Genomic DNA, 17,052 nt, shown 5'->3' with positions numbered 1-17,052 from the left:
CTGGGGATATCCAAATGTATTCAGTCCAATATACCCCATGTGCTTCTGACTCAACATCTTCAAACTTTCAGGGGGAGGGGGGAATATTCAGTGGAACCCTTGCCCCAAATTGTTACTCAATTTTTCATCCTGGAAGTAGCTATTTGATAAGTGTTTTCTAACACGGATTAGTCCCAAGACACCTGAAAGAGGTGGTGGTAATACCACTTCTGAATAAACCTACCCTGGACCTGGAGGATCTTAATTTTCGACTTAAAGTAAATGTCCACTTCCTGGGCAAGGTCTTTGAGTGAGTGGTTGCCAACCAGATCCAGCAGTCTTGGAAGAAACTGGTTTTCTGGATCAATTTCAATCAGGATTCATAGCTTGGCTTGACACAGAAGCTGCCTTGGTCTCCCTTTATGATTACCTGTGTCAGGTAATCTCAGCAGCTTTTGATACTATTGGCCATGGTACCATTCTGGGAGAGACTGTGTGAGTTTGGTGTAGGGGGCCCTGCTTTGAAGTGGTTCCATGCCTACTTGGACGAGAAGGTAGTACATAGTGTGTGGTCTTGCCTCCTCATGCTATTTTAAATCTACAGTACATGAGACTGCTGTGTAGGGTCATGCAGAGTTTTGGAACACATTGTCATCAGTGTGCCCTGAGGAAGGGCAGGGTATAAGACTATTGAATCAATCAGTCAAATTACTTTGACATCAGCATTATGCATTATGCATTTTGAGAGTTAAAAAGGCTTCACTAGGATAGCTCGGTCAGTAGAGTGTGAATCTCTTAACCTCATGATTGTGGGTTCGAGTCCCACGCTGCGCAAATAATTACTGCATTGAATGGGCATTGGACAAGACTATCCTTGTGGTCCATTCGAACTCTGTGATTCCATCTCAATAATCTTTACAACAGCTGTACAAGAGCAGTCAAGGCCACTATCCCCATAGGTTTAAGTACACTCGTGTGCGATGCAGTGGGCAGAGTGCCCTACCTGCACTGGGGAGACTCTGGTCCAGTCACGATGTCTCAGCCTGATCTACCTGATAGGGTTGTTGTGGAAATAAATGGGAGGGAAGGAGCTGCCTATCCTGGCCTGTGCTCCATGTAAGAATCAGAATCATAGAAATGAAAATAGGGATGTTGATAATAATAATAATAATAATAATAATAATAATTTGTTGTTGTTAATACCCCACCCATCTGACTGGGTTGCCCCAGGCATTCTGGGCAGCTCCCAACATATATAAAAACATCATTAAACGTTACAAAAAACTTCTCTATACAGGGCTGGCTTCAGATGTCTTCTCAAGGTTGTATAGTTACTTATCTCCTTGGCTCCGGGGTGGCATAACTGCATACCCTCCAACATTTCTCTGATGAAAATAGGTACGTCCTAAGGAAAAGCGGGACATTCCAGGATAAAATCAGAAACCAGGACGGTTTCTATAAATCTGTGGCTGTCCCTGGAAAATTAGGGACACTTGGAGGGTCTGGAATCCCGAGGGTCGTCTAGTCCAACCCGCTTGCAATGCAGGAATCTTTTTGCCCAAGGTGAGGTTTCGAACCCCTGAAGCTGCGATTAAGGGTTCTTAAAAATGTAAGAAATAGTAACGCGAAGGATGCTTAAGGGCGGGATGCCGAGTCATAGCAAACAAGAGAATTCCGATGATCCCCTGCTGCTGGCGATTTGCCAGCTTAGGCATTTTTCTCAGGCCAGCCTCTCTCCTCCGCCTCAAGGGGCCGCTGCTCTCGCAGCCAAAAGCTCCCTCCAGACTGCTGGGCTTTGCGCGTTCCGGGCTGCGGAGCTGGGCGCACGCAGCTCGGGGAGGCTTGGCTCCAAAATGCCCGCGTGCTGCTGCTGCCGCCGCCGGACGCCGCCGGTGCCCAGGGCCGCCGCGTGCCCCGGCTGGCTCTCGTGGGCGCTGCTGTGGTGCAGCTTGGCCTTGGCCCCGGCCGGCGGCTACGTGATCGTGAACTCGGTGTCGTGGTCCGTCACCAACGAGGTGGAGGAAGAGCTGCACAGCTCCTCCAACGAGGAGGTTCTCCCCGCGCTCCTGGAAGACACCACGGGCATCTGGAAGCAGAGCTACCCGGCCTCGGTGTACAAGGAGGTGGAGGAGGAGGAGGAGGAAGAGGAGGAGATGAGGTCCAGGCCGGGGGCGGCGAGGCCGAAGCAGAACTCGTCCCCTTCCCGCATGTTTTCCTACCGGAGAGCGAGCGCCAAAGGGGGCACGGAGAGCCTCGCGCCCCACGAGCAAGCGGCCAGGGCGGCCCGGTTCCTGATCCATTCCAGCAGCTGGGGATTCCTGGCCACGAGATCCGCTCAAGAAAAGGTACCACGCCTCTGCTAGAAACCATATATATATATATATATATATATCCTCCATATATACCATATTCACAACAAAATACAAAACTGCAGCATCATAAAATGAGGCTATATATAAAAAAAAAAATCATAAAAATGAGGCTATATATATATATATATATATATATAATATGGCCTCATTTTATGATGCTGCAGTTTTGTATTTTGTTGTGAATGTCCTCCACCATCCTAAGAACTCTTGTTGAAGGATGGTCTGCTAAACGGGAATAATGATGATAGCACAGAAATGCTGTCTGGGATGGGCTGTTTCAATCCAGGCTTCTGTGCACTCCCAACAGCATCTTGTCACTGCGATAGGCGATTATTCTTGCTCCGTGACAAACCTTCCGATACTAGCTATATAAATGGAACAGCTTTTCATGGATCGTTGCTGTCTCACTGTAGAAATTGCAGAGTGGAGGGTGTTGTTGTTGTTTTACATCTTTAGGAGCCATTTGCAAGGGGCATCATCTGACTGTAAACGTAGAGGAGAAGTTTGCATATTTTAACTAAGGATATACAACAGAGGAATTCTGGTATTGCAAGTCGAGTATTTTTAAAACGATGTGAAAGGTAGTTGAGATGTGGACCAAATTCCTAAAAGGTGTACACTATGCAAGATTAGTTTACTACAGTGACACTACAGTCTAGTGTAGTGATAAATTTTGAAGCGCAGGAGCTTATCGCAACAGTCCCCACAGCCACACCCCCAAGAAATGTCCAAAAATGCAAATAGCTGAGTTGATCTATCATTACACACACAGGAGCATACGTAGCATAATGCCAAATTTATCGGAATGCCTGCAATCCAATGCATATTTTCCTGGGAGTAAGCTCCTAGGTTTTACTGCATGGATTTAATTTGTAAAACACCCTGAGCCTTAACAAAAAATCTCCAGCCATCTTAAATTCATCCTTTATTTTTCAATTAGGCACGCACAATCTTACAAAGAAGTGCTAACATTTAAACTGCTAGCGTGTCTCTTCTTGATTGTTTTCCTCATTCTCCGAACCCTCCATGCAAACAAACTTGAAAGCCTCATGATCACCTCAGTCACTTGCCAGAGTAAGAAGGCTCTGTCCATCACCCTGATGGTCCAGCAATGCTCCCTTGCCTACTGCCTTTTGCTGTACCAGCATGGGTGTAGCTGGGGGAGGGGGCAGCTGCTCTCCCCTAGGTCCACAAATATTACTGAAAAGCATTAGAAGTACTCAATTATCTGAGTACAAGTCATCTGTCCAAGTCATCTGTCAAGAGAACTATTTGCCAGCCTGGCCAGGACGCCGGCCTGTTATACCTTCTGGGCTTGATGTGGCATGTGACCCTCACCTTTCCTGAATGCCTATTCCAGCTAAGGAATCACACATCTCTTCCCCAAGGTAGCCAGCCCCACCCTGGGCTGTGGGTCCTTGCCTGCCTTCCCTCAGAACTGACAGCTGTAAGTGCTGGAATCCTGAGTTCAGGGGTAGTACGTCCCATTTTGCCACTTGAGGCAAAACAGGAAGTGCCACACCACCACAACCCATGGGACACTGCCCACCGCTGCGCCACCTGCCGGTGGCACTGCAGCTGTGCCACCAGCTGTGTCATCACCGCCGCATGTGGAGCAGCAGTGCCGGCATGGGCGCCAATGCCCTGAAAGAGCTTGCCAAGATCTCACCCAGATCTCATGAGATCCTTTGCTCTCCTTGACGTCTTGCAAGAATTCGATGAGATCTCACAAGATCTTGCAGGACATCAGCACCTATCCTGGTACCGCTTCTCTGGCAGAGGTGAGAAGGGCATGGCAGGAGGCACTCATGAGGGCGCTGCCTCGGGGGCATCCGCTGTCTGAGATAGCTACTTCATGGGTGGGCTGGCCTTACCTGAGGTCACTATGGGCATGCACACTGGTATCTGTTTACCTGTAAGCACACACCTTTATTTATTTATTTTAATACAAGTTTCTCAATCTCCCAGATTTGCACAAAACAGCAGTCGTTTGTGTGTGCGTTTGTGTGTTGCTCCAAGCCAGGAAACCTGAGATCCACGGGTATTTGTTTACATGTGCACATACACCTCTTGTGATCTACCATGCTTGCACAAAAGAGTAGTCCAAAAATAAGTGATGCCTCACTCCAAAGTAGGTAAGGATTTGGAGCTGTTTACATGAAAGGCTGGCTGTCGCTTCACTTCCTCCCCATCTCCTGTACCCAAATATTTTCAATATTATTGAAAAGCATTGAAAGTACTCAATTATCTGAGGTTCTACCTCCCCCAGCCGAAGCCTGCCCCCCCCCCCATGCCCGTGATTCCCCAAGAAAAGCTCAACAGCTTTGATTTCCTAAAAAGAACTCAACAGCTCTCCATTGCATGAAGGACACAGATTTTCCTAGTGAGCTGTGATCTTCTTTCAGGTAGTCTGTGGCACATCTATATACAAGTAAACAATATACAAGTAAACACTGTACGGCATTTAGCACGGAGCACTGCAAATTGCCACGGTAGGCAGAAAAATAATTGAGTGATCCACTGAGACCGTCAGCCATTTTCAAGTAGTCTAAGGGAAAAGGTTTGGGAACCACTGTTCTAAACCACTGGGCCTTTGTGGATAGCAATGGTGGACTGTTTCTAGCTGTGCGTTAAATGTGGCTGCAAAAAATAGAAAAAGTTGTATGTGGACCACGTTGCGCTGAGGTGTCTCTATCAAATTTTAAAGCATTTAAAACAGATATTTGTGGAATGCTGCTTCAGTTATGATAGATGTGACTTCCAATATAGCATTCTTCCTAAACTTGGGGGTGAGGGAAGGTTCCCCACAGCACCTAAAAACTGAACTCTTGCTACTGAACTAGGGGTGGTTAACCTATGACAGGCTTCCTCAACCTCAGCCCTCCAGATGTTTTGAGACTACAATTCCCATCATCCCTAACCACTGGTCCTGCTAGCTAGAGATCATGGGAGTTGTAGGCCAAAAACATCTAGAGGGCTGAGGTTGAGGGAGCCTGACCTTCCAGATGTTGTTGGAGACCAGCCCACATCAGCCCCAGATGCATGGTCAATATTTAGGGGTGATGGGAGCTGTCATACAGCAATATTGGGAAGGCTGCCAGTTAGCCGCCTTATGATAATACGTTATGTACAAACATTATTTGTAACAGCAGGACATCATTGTTTTATTTTCATGGGGTATATTTTAAAGCTCTTGCTTTTGAAATACATTGGTTTACATAAGTAGTTAATGTGAATATTTTCAGTGTCGCCGCAGAGAAGGATTTTATATGCAAAAAACAAAATATGCTCTTCTTATTTTTCTCCCCCTACTTCCCAGCTATATTCTCCCAGATAAAATTAAACATTATGTTAGATACAGTGGAAAGGTTTAGTGTGTGCCTTAAATATCCCCATTGATGTCAGTGGCATTTAATTTGCTTAACTTTGGCTCCATCGTGCTGGTGTTTTCTTTTTTAAAGGGAAACGTGTATAAGCACCAGCCTTTGCGGTCTCTAGAAGGCGCTGTTAAAGCAACCTTCTCTCAGTGTGACTGTGAAATGCAGCGGGTTAGTTGGTAACAAAAGGTCATTAATGAAATATTAATAAAATAAAATATTCCCCATTGTACAATAGAAGTCTGTGCAGCAGAGGTCTGTAATACCATCTTAGGGCTCCGATAACATTATTGGACTATAAAGCCTCAGGTATTATCATTTGTTTTCTTGCAAGGTCTTTCAGTAGAAGTGCAGACTTGATGTTAGATGAACGGTTGCCTGCAATTATAATACATAGCTCATGATAAAAAAAAAGAACACAAAAACTTTGGACTTGTGCCCTTTAAAACTGGAGATTTTCTTGCCTCAGAGTGAACTTAAAGCAGTTCTTTGAAACCTAGATGTAAGTTACAAAAAAGCATAATTTGCCATCAGATTTCTAAACAATGGGTTAACACGTTTGCTATGAATTGCATTTTTAAAAAATGAGCATTGACGATGTAAGATTATTAATATATCTCTGAGCAACTGTCAGATTTTTAAAATTGATCGCAGTGCATTACTAATCTGTAACGTTTCCTCTTCATTCCTTATGTGGAAGACAAATTGCATTTAGATATATAAGAAGTAGCATGTTATGTATGAGATGCACACACAGAGAGGAGTATTTGTTTGCACAGCAAATTTCTATTTTCTACTAAATGGTTTTGAAGTATTTGTGGGGGTTTTTGTGAGCTGCCTTAGGCATTGCACAGTGGAAAAGCAGGATAAAAATCTCTTATTTATTTAATTTTTTTAACTGACATTCATTACTTTCCCAAGTGAATCATGTGAAATATAGTTAGGTGAGAATGCTGAGAATTCTGTGTTAGAAATCTCTAGGCCGTCTTCACAGAATTACAGTCCTCAAAGCAATATGAATCTTTATGGTATGTATATTCAGTTTTATAAAATCGCCACAGGCCTTAGTGATTCATGGAGAAACATCATTTTTTATTATTAAAGAGGGTGTTTTATTATTTGCAGTACAAACACACCTTTTTAACAAAATAAAAAATTCCTTCCAGTAGCACCTTAGAGACCAACTAAGTTTGTTATTGGTATGAGCTTTCGTGTGCATGCACACTTCTTCAGATACCTGATGCATGCACACGAAAGCTCACACCAATAACAAACTTAGTTGGTCTCTAAGTTGCTACTGGAAGGATTTTTTAAATTTTGTTTCCACTACAGCAGACCAACACGGCTACCTACCTATATCTACACCTTTTTAAATTATTTCTGTAAAGTGTCTGGGGTTTTTTTTATTGAGTCTGGTTTAACCTGAAAAGGTGAGAAAGCAGGTGAACGATCTACTTGAGCAAGGTTCTAGATTCAGGTAGGTAGTTGTGTTGGTCTGAGGCAGTCGAAATATATAAATTGTCCAGTAGCACCTAAGAGACCAACTAAGTTTTGTGTGCCTGCACACAAAAGCTTATACCAAGAACAAACTAAGTTGGTCTCTAAAGTGCTACTGGACAATTTTTTAATATATATTTCTACCTGAGCAAGTGAGAGATATATACTGTATGTGTGTGTATGTTATCAGTTCTGATCAACAAATCTAATTTAATGAAGTACAAACCAGTGGTAGTCAGGGAAGTAGAACTGAATATACTACATTGGTTCTTTTAATTTCTGGCAAGCATCTTTGTAGAAGACATTTGCAACGCTTTCTAAGCACAACTTGCTTGGAATTTTTCAGATCCGGGGAGCACCGTTTGGGAATTGCTTATCTATTAGCGATGGCCCCACAGACAATAGCACTGGAATTCCTTTTTTTTATGTGACTCCAAAGGACAACACAGTAGCTGATCTGATGAAAAATTCCGTTGCTTCCCTGACATTGCCAGAGGCAGAAGGAGATATCTGCAGGTACAATGATTACGAGAGCATTAGGTGGTTGTGTTACATAACATGAAGGCTCTTTTCAGCTTAAATCACAACAAATATGGTGCTGTTTATTCATTTGCTGTGGGAGATTTACATTTTCTTCTAGCGTGTGGATGTTGGACTTTCCCAGTGCTCAAGCTGAAATGAGTTGTATTGCTGTTGTTTGCTGAGAAAAGGTGTTTTCCAACTCCTGAGTTTGTATATTCTAAGTGTAACCTATCAGATGGTGTCTGGGACGTCACTGATGTTGACAAGTACCAGGACATGCACATCCATACTTATGCCATTTTGTTAACATTTAAGAAAGTTGTTTGCGTTTGAAGCAAAGCACTTCACGGCTGTCATACTTAAGTGACGATGTTCTGGTCTAGCCCCAGAGGGACTATATGTTTGATCTCAGAGCAGATAAAATATACACATCGAGCACCACGGGGTTGTATGTGCTGTCATCGACACAGATTGGGTCCATGCACCCACCCGTCTGGTTTTGAGGCCTGGAGGCAAAGCAAGCTCTGACAAGTACTCGGAACCAGAAGGCAAGAAGCCAAACACATTCTGAGAGCAGCTTGACCGTGACCAGTTGCTCAGCCTGGGTTTTATAGGACCAGATGGGCCCTAACTCACCCATTCCGTCATGCGACAAGTGCTGAGCAGCTTGGGGGACAAGCGATCGTAAAGGGAAGGACTGTCTTGACCCTTTCTCCACCTGCAGTTTTCCTTCCCCAAGTCATTTCCTCAGCTGCTTTCACCAGACAGCGTGCCAGAGGCATGCTTTCAAGAGCAAACACACATCTAGAATGCTGTGAGGGCAAGGTGAAAAAGTAGTTGGGAGCGTCAACAGCAGCCAATGGGAAAGTAATGGACCCCTCCTTTCCCAAAGCTGAATTTCTTTAGAAAAAACGTCCAGGTTAGTTTGTTCCATGTGCCTGGATCTAGTTGTCATACCGCCTGATTAAAAACCCAGCCTTTTACGTACGTGTGTGTGTGTATGTATGTATGTATATATATAACATTTTATTTTTCAATGCACAACTGAAATTGTGTTTATTTATGCCTGGATACATACAAAAACACTTTTACGCCACTTAACACATCAGCTTCTTTGATCTTCTCTTCCGCTTTTCTGCTGAAAAATTCTGCTTTCACTATTACAGGCTGTCTGGGCAGTTTCCTCATGCCAGGACTTCGTAGTAACCCGAGCATACAACATCAATAACTGGAGCTAATCCCGCCTGATTTTTTTGACATAGTTGAGCCTCGTCTCCTCACTAACAGGTTTCCAGAGCTTATTCAGATTCACTGTAGGGCAGAGGTGCTGGTTTTTCTTCAAGTGGCAATGTCTCATACCAACTTTTTCAAAATAACCAGGATGATATAGTTTGTCAAAATTGATTATGTGGTGGTACATACCCCCAGCATCACCACGGCCTCCAGGATATTCTGTTTCCTGGTCTTCCTTAGTCTGGAAGGCATCCTTCTGGGCCAGAGTCAAGAGGAAAGAGGCAGGCTTCTCACGCGAGTAACCCAACTTGATGCTTGTTGCGGTCAGCTTTGAAAGTGCACATAATGCCTCGGGGCATATGGGAGGAATGGAATCCAGAGTCCGTCTTCTGCCCAAATAGGTGATCATTGCTGTCAGACAACTGCCATCTGTTCAGAGGGTGCATATGAGGAAATCTTAGCACGTAGCAACAAGGAGAAATTAGCAGATGAAGAAACAAGTAGATTCAAAACTCTTTAACAATTCTGTCTGCAGCATGCAAGTGGATGTGAACTCAACTAGAAAAGGGAATTCAATCAAGTACAGGCATGTCATTTTTAGAAGCTATTGGAATTTTAACTCAGAGCTTTGAAGTGTGGTGTGTGTGTAAGAAAGAGAAAGCTCTTTATCGCAAAAGCTGCAGCAGCAAGGAAGTTAACAGTGCCCGGAAGCATAAAGCCAAAGATCAAGAGAAGCTTTTCAGATTATGAATTTTGCTTTCAAGTGAGATTTAGTTTGATGTCCGTACCACACAGATTAGTAAAGCTAATACATGCTTACTAGCTCATATCCTTTAAGGGTGTGTTACGATTTATGGGCCGCAGAGGATGCATGTAAGGTATGCAGTTGTGCTTTTCAAAACATAAAATGAATGTGATGTGGGTTTCTGATAAATTAGCTGCAGTATTTATCTGTTAATATAGCTTTGCCTTCTGTACTGCTGTGGTGGTGGTGGAGGGGATTCAAAATATTTGGGAACCTGGTTTGCATCAAGCTGAGTCATGTTTGAAGACACCCATATCATGCCAGCCATTGCTTGTCCACATATGCTGAACTATTTCGGAGTGAAGATTGCTTAGCACTGGGTCTGAACCCATAAGAGGCTAAATGGGAAGAGAAAAATTGTAGGACAAAAAATTCCACAGAAGTGTTTCAAAAGGCTCAAACTAGGAGCTAATTTCCTGCTCCCTATGCTATCAGCATACCTTCCAACATTTCTCTGATGAAAATAAGGACGTCCTATTCAATAACAGGGATTAAACCACAGAGCCTAGGACTTGCCGTTCAGAAGGTCGGCGGTTCGAATCCCCATGACGGGGTGAGCTCCCGTTGCTTGGTCCCTGCTCCAGCCAACTTAGCAGTTTGAAAACACGTCAAAGTGCAAGTAGATAAATAGGTACCGCTCCGGCGGGAAGGTAAACAGTGTTTTTGTGCGCTGCTCTGGTTCGCCAGAAGCAGCTTAGTCATGCTAGCCACATGACCTGGAAGCTGTACACCAGCTCCCTTGGCCAATAAAGCAAGATGAGCGCCACAACCCCAGAGTCGGCCATGACTGGACCTAATGGTCAGGAGTCCCTTTACCTTTATTCAACAACAACAAGAGGAAGATTTTTACTATTTCTACCCTGCCCATCTGACTGGCTTGCCCCAGCCACTCTAGGCAGCTTCCAACATATATAAAAACATCATAAAACATTAAAAAAACCTCCCCATACAGGGCTGCCATCAGATGGCTTGGGAGTTGGTCTGCTGACTAGAGGGCAATTTGAACTAGGATACTGAACTAATACACCATTCTTTAGCCCTACTCTCTTGGGGACTCGTATATAATTATTTGATATAACATTCCAGTATCTGATCCCTTTCCTAATCTCTCTGACTGAGCCATTTGTTGGTGAGAGCTACCACCATGTTTTCCTTTTGCATTGCCACACTGCTGGTTTTTGGCCTGCCTCAAGTCTGTGCAAAAGTTGTGTAAAAGAAGGAATTTCAGGTTGTAGCTTGCATGACAATCCATGCCCATCCATTTGCTTGCCTTGTCATTTCCGGGACATCAGTGCAAATTTTGAAACTGAGCTATCACGGCTTCTCCCCAAAAATCCTGGGAATGTCAACCTTGAGGGGGACCTAGTTGTGGGGAGTAGAAGAACATGGCCAAGAAAGGACTGCAGAGATTCATGGACCACTTTTATTGGTGCAGCCCTCCATGCTGAGGTCTGTTATAGTAAAGGTAAAGGTACCCCTGCCCGTACGGGCCAGTCGTGTCTGACTCTGGGGTTGCGTGCTCATCTCGCTCTAGAGACCGTGAGCTGGCGCCGTCCGAAGACACTTCCGGGTCACGTGGCCAGCGTGACGAAGCTGCAGCTGGCGAGCCAGCACCAGCGCAGCACACGGAAACACCATTTACCTTCCCGTTATAAAGCGGTACCTATTTATCTACTTGCACTTAGGGGTGCTTTCGAACTGCTAGGTGGGCAGGAGCTGGGACCCAACGACGGGAGCTCACCCCGCCGCGGGGATTCGAACCGCCGACCATACGATCGGCAAGTCCTAGGCACTGAGGTTTTACCCACAGCGCCACCCGCGTCCCTTCTGTTATAGTACACCAGCATAAATAATCTTAGAACTGTTTCATGACAGCTATGAATGATCAGGTGAAACATTCAGTGAAACTCCAGCAGACACTAATAAATTTGATGTTGACAGTACTCTCGTGTAGGCACAGACTTTAATAAGCAGGTTGACAGGCTCCTTTCCTGAGTCATTCTCAAACTGGGAATTCACATGTGTGAAAGAAGAGGAATAAGTAGGTGGAAAAGAAACAATGCTTTTCAACACATCCTCCACCTAGAATTGCACAACTGTTTTGTTTGCGTTTCTTCACAATCTGGAATTTATCCAGATGTTTATGCTGCCGTTTTGTAACCTGAGAGTAAGCCCCACTGAACTGAGCAGGACTTACTTCTGAGAAGATACATCTAGGATTATGCTTTAAAACTGGGGGCACTTCCAGACTGTTGCCTTTTCAGGTGCAGATTCACAATCGCATCCCAGCCACATTCAGGTTGGCAATCAAAGCTGATTTGAAGGGTGTGCACAACAAACTGGTTCCCTCCCTGCCCCTGCCCCTGCCCCCCCCATGTGATAAGGACAGAGTTGGGGAAAGGCATTGCAAAATGTGGGATAACACTTGCTTGAAGCAATGTTGCGTAACTCCCCCCAACCACCACCTCTGCAAATTCAGAATGCATGCTCAATAATTGGCTAATGTAATCTAACCACCCTGCAATCAAACTGGGATGAATGCCCAATAACAGGTTACCTGTTTTTACCGGAAGCACCCTAGTTTAAGCATAAGGACTGTTGTTGTTGTTGTTACTATTATTATTAATTAAATTTCTATACCACCCTTCATCCGACAATCACAGGATGGTTTACAATATAAAAGCACAAAAATACAAAAGGTAAAGGTAAAGGGACCCCTGACCATTAGGTCCAGTCATGACCGACTCTGGGGTTGCAGTGCTCATCTCGCTTTATTGGCCGAGGGAGCTGTCGTACAGCTTCCAGGTCATGTGGCCAGCATGACTAAGCCGCTTCTGGCGAACCAGAGCAGCGCACGGAAACACCGTTTACTTTCCCACCGGAGCGGTACCTATTTATCTACTTGCACTTTGACATGCTTTTGAATTGCTAGGTTGGCAGGAGCAGGGACCGAGCAACAGGAGCTCACCCCATCATGGGGATTCGAACCGCTGACCTTCTGATCGGCAAGTCCTAGGCTCTGTGGTTTAACCCACAGCACCACCCGCGTCCCTAATACATAACATAGTAACAAGCAAAAACAATGTCCCCTTGCCCCTCATCGTTCAAAAGACCACAGACTGTTGAATTAGCCAAAGACCTGGATAATATGGAAACACCTCTTACATTGCCCTGTGACAGTAGTATCCGACCTGGTGACTCCAGATGCTTTTGGACTACAACTCCCATCAACCTAAGCCATCAAGGTGATGGAAGATCCAACATCATTTCAAGGGCACCACAATGGGTACCAGTGGTCTATGAGAATTTAGTACAAGCTTATTTCTCTCCACTGCACTAAACTAAATGCTATTCATAAAACAGGCACATTACAGCTGCCTAAAGAGGTAGAACATAGGAGAAAAACAAGCTATGCTAGACAGACGGAAGCAGTACGCTATTATTCTTTCTTGTAGGTATGCTAATAGTGAAGTGCTGCGGGAGGTTGGACCTGCAGTTTTGGGATGCAGTGCACAAAGCATTTAATCTGGAGAACTCGCATAAATTTCAGCTGGATGGTACAATAGAGAAACTACTCCAGAATATATGGTTGGTGAATGACAGCTTTTATTGCACACAGGCTGCAGCTCCCTAAATCAGATTTGCTAGAGTCATCTTCTTATATGATATATTGCAACATGCATTCAGCGGGGCTTACTCGCAGGAACGTGTGCCTAGAATGGCAGCCTGAACCAAGCATAGTTCAAGTGAGGGGAAATTAATTCCATTTTCTTATTACTCAGAAATATATTGCTGCGAGCAGCTTTTCAAATCTGCAAAGTTAAGGATGCGGTCCTATGCAAGTTTATTCATGTGTATTATTATTTACTGAATTTATATACCGCCTTATAACCGGAGGTCTCGGGGCGGGTCGCAGAATAAAAGCAAAATATAAAACAACAAAATACATACTCAAAATAAAAACAACAATCTAATAACACCCCTCCCCAATAAACACAATGCGATTTTGATTTATGCCTGCATAATAGGTAATAACCTTCCAAAGCATGTGGGAGGGATAAAAGTAGAAACGAACAATAAATAGAAACTGGTATTAGTTCTACTGAACCTGTTGTGACTTCCTTTGCTGGTATTGCTATATGTTACCCAATCGTTTATGTTGTTCTTACATAAAGAGCAACAAAGAGTTTAGTATAAATTTGTTATAGTAAGACAGATAACCTGAATCTTTAGGGGATCAGTATAGCAATACCTCTTTGTACCAAACATTAATAAAACTATTTTATTTCAGCAAGGGTTGTGATAGTGTTAAAAACAAATGGTTTGTATCCATACCTTCTTTTTGAGAATACAATGCTGGTTAATATTTGACGTGGGCATCTGTTTGTGTGTCTCAATGGTTCCCTATTTTTTTTTATAACAGATAATGGAATTTTGTTGAGAATCATTGCCTTCTGTGAGACAGGATATAGACGTCTTCATTCGCCCTTATATTATTGCCTCTGACACCCATACCTATATCACTCATAACAGAAATGTGTAATATCTGCCCTTCACAATAAACTGGTATGGTCTGGTCCATATTTTGAAGACTGCTTAAGTTTACATATGAAGTTAACACATGTAGATCTGCAGGTACAAGTTCTGAAGTGCAGTAACACAACTTTTGAACAAATGGCCTGTAGTCCACTAAAGCTTCACCAACCAGAGTGCCCTCCAGAATTTGTGGACTACAACTCCCATCAGCTTTAGCCAGTACAAGCTACTCCTGGCTGGGATTGATGGGAATTGTAGTCCACATGGAAGGTGCCATGTTAGCAAAGACTGGTTTACGCCATAATAAATTAGTTAATCTTTAAGCTGCCATATAGCATAAACACTTTTCTTTGCTTACAGAAAAACAATCGTTGACCCTGATGATCCACGGTGTGTCAGACTTATTCTTACAGGGCAGATGGTGACGGTGCCTCTGGAAGAAATGGAATTTGCCAAGCAAGCATTGTTTTCTAGGTCTGTATGAATCTAATGTTACTGTGCTAACAGGAGGGGTGGGGGTGAAATAAAATAAGGCATTTGGACCAAGAACTGAAGGAATAATACATGAGCATTGTCTCCCACCCCCAGAACGGAACTTCGCCCTAACGCATCTGCTAGCAAGAGCCAAATGTTAATTGAAAACTTGGGTTCCTCCCAGGCACTTTTTAAGTACTTGTAAATCCTTATGGTCAGTGCTTAACTCTCTTATTTGAAATCCATGGGTTTTAAAGATGCTTTAGCATTGATTGAATAATGTCCAAGGTTAATGTGAGGGAATGCTCGACAGTACAGTAGCTGGCACAACATCACAATCCTACTACACATGTCAGGATGCAGAACTAAGTCCTATTGAATTTAGTAGCACTTACTCCCGGGTAAGCGTAGCTAGTATTGCAGCCCAACAGAGCAACCCAAACAACAGAAAGCAAGGGTAATTTATGCCCGGGTAATTTGTGTCGTGTGTAATTTACCCCTATGGCATACTCAGTTCAAGAGTGGGGCTACCGCTAGCTTGAGCTGGTCTGAGCCTATAAGGAAAAACAATAGAGTTTTAAATAGTTTTAAAGCAGAGTTTTACTTACACCACCCTTTTTTACCACTGTAGTTTCCGTTGGGTTGCTGGGTCCCATGGCTGAACTGAAAGAGTTTGGAACAGGAGTAAGTCTCCTCTTGCCTCCCCATGACCCATAACACCCCTTTTTCAGGACGCACCCTGGCCTTGGTTCAGCTGAGCCAGACTGGAGGACTTACAACGGCGTATCTACAGCTGATTAGGGGCATTAGCTAGAGAGCCACCTCTTCCAAACGCCACTCATCCTGGCAAACCTTGGGTTTGGATTGCTCCCTTAGTAATACATAGTGCTTCCACCTGTCCTGTGCTTAAAAAGAATGGGTCTGTGAGGTTTTCTGCTTGTCCCACTGCTTTCCCCAGGCAAACCCACTGTTTGCCGCTGAATTGGAACAAACGCCAGTCCACAGAAAACCTGATTGACATTTGCTCCAATTCAGCAGTAAACAGCAGGTTTTCCCCAGGGCAAAGCAGCAGGAAGGACAAGCGGAAATGTGGAAGATAAACACACTCCTACGTCTCACAGTTTTCAGCGGGACTACTCTTAAGTATTACAAAGTCTGGATTCATCCCTGAACGTTTAGGGTTTCTTGTTGTTTGTGCCATGCACATATTTGGGCTTAAATATTTGCTGTCCTAAAGGATAGTAATTACTGCTGGTGTTGAAACTCACATTATTTCCAAAGAATTCTAGGGACCATTGGCTGGAAGAAGCCTTCTGGACCTGCCTTATTCTAACCTGTTTGGCTACCTTTTGTTCTTCCAGGCACCCAGCAATGAGAAAATGGCCTCGCAATTATGAATGGTTCTTTATGAAAATGAACATTGAACATGTCTGGCTTCAGAATTGGTATGGAGGAATTGCCGCCATTGCAGTGGAGGAGTATTTCAAAGCAGTTCCCAGTAAAGCTTGATCAAAATTCCAAATAAGAGGATTCAGTGTTTCATATTTACTTTGGGGGGTGGGTGGGAGGTGCAACTGTTTTATATTCTATGGTACCGACTATTTATTTAACAGTATTTTTGTGCAAAGTACTTAAAATGGCTCCATTTCTCTTAAATGGAGTAGGTTGACACAGTAAGGGCCTCTGAAATGAAAATGAATGTTAAGGCTGGAGACAGATGATACTGGACTCTTCTTTAAGGTGTTTAAATATTCCTGGATTTTTATGAACATGTATACCACAGGATGTGCTCATTATAATTTTTGAAACTGGACAAGAATCGGGACCCAAAATGAAATGGCTGGTATATATATATATATATATGATGGTGGTTATATTACTGCACCTAGTTGTTCACATGAAACTGGAAAGAGCTGTTTAAAGTATGTACAGAATTTTAATTAAGTTGACATTATAGATTCCACCTTTCCTTAGGCACACATTTGTCTTTAATTATCTTACAAAATGCTATACTCTTAAGATGCTTTCAATATGGTTTTGGGACAACTCTGTATCCTAACATGCTTTTCTGGAAGACCAAAGAAGAAGTCAAGTCTTTAACTTTGCTTTAACCGTTCAGAATGTGGCTGCATTCACATTTAACTGTTGCCTGGTATTGTGAGCCTTAGTGTTGGTCTCATGGAGACCCCACTCCCTTCTCTTTCTGCAGTATGAGATTATTAGAAGCTTTTGCTTTGATTTTCAGTGGACAGTGATT

At 43.6% G+C, this 17,052-nt stretch overlaps 1 protein-coding gene across 1 annotated transcript; it reads left to right on the top strand.

Annotated features, from left to right (window-relative positions):
* Window positions 1–1,610: 1,610 nt before the first annotated feature.
* On the top strand, window positions 1,611–16,772 carry CREG2 (cellular repressor of E1A stimulated genes 2; the record flags this gene model as incomplete). The annotated part of the gene is made up of 4 exons (XM_081003208.1): window positions 1,611–2,324; window positions 7,572–7,741; window positions 14,682–14,795; window positions 16,157–16,772. 4 exons carry the CDS (start codon window positions 1,611–1,613, stop codon window positions 16,302–16,304), a joined length of 1,146 nt encoding a protein of 381 aa, XP_080859334.1. The 3' UTR covers window positions 16,305–16,772.
* Window positions 16,773–17,052: the final 280 nt, after the last annotated feature.

This window comes from Podarcis pityusensis (genome assembly GCF_964106645.2).
Source record: "Podarcis pityusensis genome assembly, chromosome: 4".
NCBI lineage: Eukaryota > Metazoa > Chordata > Lepidosauria > Squamata > Lacertidae > Podarcis > Podarcis pityusensis.
The sequence above is the reverse complement of the archived record's forward strand: the minus strand, read 5'-3'. Positions and strand labels throughout refer to the sequence as shown.